Source organism: Sinocyclocheilus grahami, unplaced genomic scaffold (genome assembly GCF_001515645.1).
Source record: "Sinocyclocheilus grahami isolate Dianchi unplaced genomic scaffold, SAMN03320097.WGS_v1.1 scaffold538.1, whole genome shotgun sequence".
Taxonomy (NCBI): domain Eukaryota; kingdom Metazoa; phylum Chordata; class Actinopteri; order Cypriniformes; family Cyprinidae; genus Sinocyclocheilus; species Sinocyclocheilus grahami.
Window position 1 is genome coordinate 530,445 of NW_015505717.1, and position 2,900 is coordinate 533,344.

The 2,900-nt window shown below is 36.8% G+C and overlaps 1 protein-coding gene across 2 annotated transcripts; it reads left to right on the forward strand.

Moving 5' to 3' along the window:
• The first annotated feature begins 536 nt into the window (after positions 1-536).
• Positions 537-2,322, forward strand: LOC107555578 (39S ribosomal protein L53, mitochondrial-like). Of its 2 annotated transcripts, none has more exons than XM_016238425.1 (3): positions 537-656; positions 1,933-2,045; positions 2,141-2,322. In XM_016238425.1, exons 1-3 carry the CDS (start codon positions 553-555, stop codon positions 2,257-2,259), a joined length of 336 nt encoding a protein of 111 aa, XP_016093911.1. In that variant the 5' UTR covers positions 537-552; the 3' UTR covers positions 2,260-2,322. The 2 variants fall into 2 exon arrangements, with proteins under 2 accessions (XP_016093911.1, XP_016093909.1); XM_016238423.1 differs by lacking the exon at positions 537-656 and adding an exon at positions 762-880.
• Positions 2,323-2,900: the final 578 nt, after the last annotated feature.

Genomic DNA, 2,900 nt, shown 5'->3' on the forward strand with positions numbered 1-2,900 from the left:
CTTGGAGTGGCATACTAAATAATAAATACACTATCCACTTGCGCCATCTACTGGATGTGTTTCATATTTTGTAAATACCATATTTAGCAAGCAGAAATCCCAGACTTACAGATAATTTAATTAAATCAATTTAATGCATTTGATGTAACAGACACAGCTGCTTTTAAAAGAAAAGTACATACTATATGTACTACGATGTTATATTGACGGGAAAAGTATGTTTTATATTTTTTTATATAAGAATTTAAATAAATAAATAGATAAATAAATGATTAAATGACGTAAAATATTAAATATAATAAAAAAAAAATTACAAAAAGTATATGTGAAAGCGTAGATAAATTATAATTAAAAGATAAATATATTTTGTGCTTGGGGAAAAAATCAATGGCTTTGGTGAAAATGAACATATTCCCCTCTGACACAATGCTTTCGTATTTTGTCAGTTTTTTATTGGACATTTAATTTATTCTAACATCGCACTTTTTTAAAATGCTTTCATATTTTATGTTGACGAGCCCGGATGCATACGTCATCAGCAGGTGAAAGGTCATGCAGGGAAAGATGGCGGCGTCCAGAGGAGCTGTACTGTTAAAGACGGTTAAGAAAATTATTGTACAGTTTTGCCCCTTTGAATCTAATGTTCGCTCCACAAGGTAAGAATACTGTACACACCTCGATGTAACTTACTTTAAGTGATCGTGGTTAATGTTAAAATGCTTTCATATTTTATGTTGACGAGCCCGGATGCATACGTCATCAGCAGGTGAAAGGTCATGCAGGGAAAGATGGCGGCGTCCAGAGGAGCTGTACTGTTAAAGACGGTTAAGAAAATTATTGTACAGTTTTGCCCCTTTGAATCTAATGTTCGCTCCACAAGGTAAGAATACTGTACACACCTCGATGTAACTTACTTTAAGTGATCGTGGTTAATGTTGAACAGGTCTGTCTGGTAAAGTAAATCTTGTGCATGATCATGACTTCAGGAGCAGTTTTTCCTCCTGTAACTGCGGTCGGTCATAAGGACGAAGTATACGATGCAAATTACACTTATTTAGGTGTCACTGTGTGTTTCTCGGTTTCAGCGTTCACAGCCGCACTCGCCGCTTCTGGACTGTTCTCCACACTCGACATTTAACATGCACTTAGCATACGCAGATTATGTGCGACAATACGCAAAATGATTGTTAAACAGTCTATGAACGTGCTTCTGATGCTGCGTAGAAACCGCATCGATCGTGATGCTTGAACTGTCTTATGTCAGCTTTTGTCCTCTGGCGCCCCTGTCAGTCTAAACGCGGTAAATGCAGCAGGCTGTCAAATTGTTTTGAACAATCTGACTAGTATTTTCGCACTATTCTTGCAGAATATACTTTGTAAACTGTGCACAGTTAGCAAATTGTATTGAAAATAATATATGCCATTTGCAAATACTGTGATGAGGTCACGTAGCATACTAATGTTTGAAATGTTTACCATAGAAAAAAGTTTGACTTGCTATACTAAGAAGAATATACAGCATACAGTTTATACTGTATATTGTTTTTGTAAATTGCGAGCTAGTGTGCCGTTCCAAACATGCGTAATATCTGAAGCAGGATTCATAGACACTCCAAATGTCCCATTCTGGATCCAAATGGTGATTTAGTGTGCAATTATGTCAGGAAAATCATCTGCCATGAAATTCTAAATGACTCTTTAATCGGTTTTTGATGACAAACTGGCCACTTCGTATCGATGACGTATTGTGAGCTGTCACGACAGTGGTTCTTATCCCTCATTCCTCAAGTGTTTGTTGCATAAATGAAATGTGAATTTATGAATGTATAGTTAAAAGCATAAGTCAGCCACACTGCATAACTCTCAGATCCCAAAAAGCCTCTTCATTCCATCACATCTCTTGCATTTCTTATCACTGCTTCCTTCCTGCAGGGAGTTTCTCATCATGGCCGGGTCTGAAAAAGCCAGAGTCACAAATAGGAACTGTGAAGTTATCACAGATGTAAAGCATGACCGATCAGAGCCTACGATTGACATCACATTTTGTGAGTGACTGAACTGTAAATTCAATATTGCAGAGGAGCATACGGCATAGTGTCATTTTATGACGTATAATGCATGTTTTTGTGGTCTCTTGCAGTGGATGGAGAGAGGCTGGTGATGAAGGGATCCAAACTAACCACTCAAGAAATGCTCTCAGCCTTACAGACCCGATGCAGTGCTAAAGATCCTCAAGCTAAAGCAGGAGACAAGAAGTAGCCTATTCTGTATTATGTATTTATATGTCTGTGGATGTGTAATAAAATTGTTATCTGTCATGTCTTTGTGAGTTGGCGCTCACTTTGTCCTCAGCAGTTTTGGTGGGACGTCTGAAGTAAATCAACAGGCCTCTATATTCAGACACAGGAAAATCTCTACTTCTGCTCAATGTTGTGTGGAAATGTGAATCTGATTTGACCAAACACATCTTTAGGTTATTTTTGCATTACATTCAAGTAGTTAATGCATAACATTTAGTGCTGAAGAATTTCTGCTGCTGGATTTTGTAAAACCTACAAAATGCTGAAAGGACGCTAACTGATACGTTATTATTACACACCTTTCGTTACTTTTAAAGAGTAGTATCCACACAGTATCCAGTAAATAGCATGTTACTATTCCATTCTGAATGTGTAGTATTTGAAGCAGGACTCGTAGAGTTTTCTTGTTCTATATCCAAACCATTTATTTTATTTAGTCATTTAGCAGACGCTTTTATCCAACGTGACTTACAAATGAGGACAATAAAAGCAGTCAAAACTAACAAAAGAGCAACAATATATAAGTGCAAATGACAAGTCTCGGTTAGCCTAACGCAGTCCACGTAACAAGGTGTATATATATATATATATATATATATA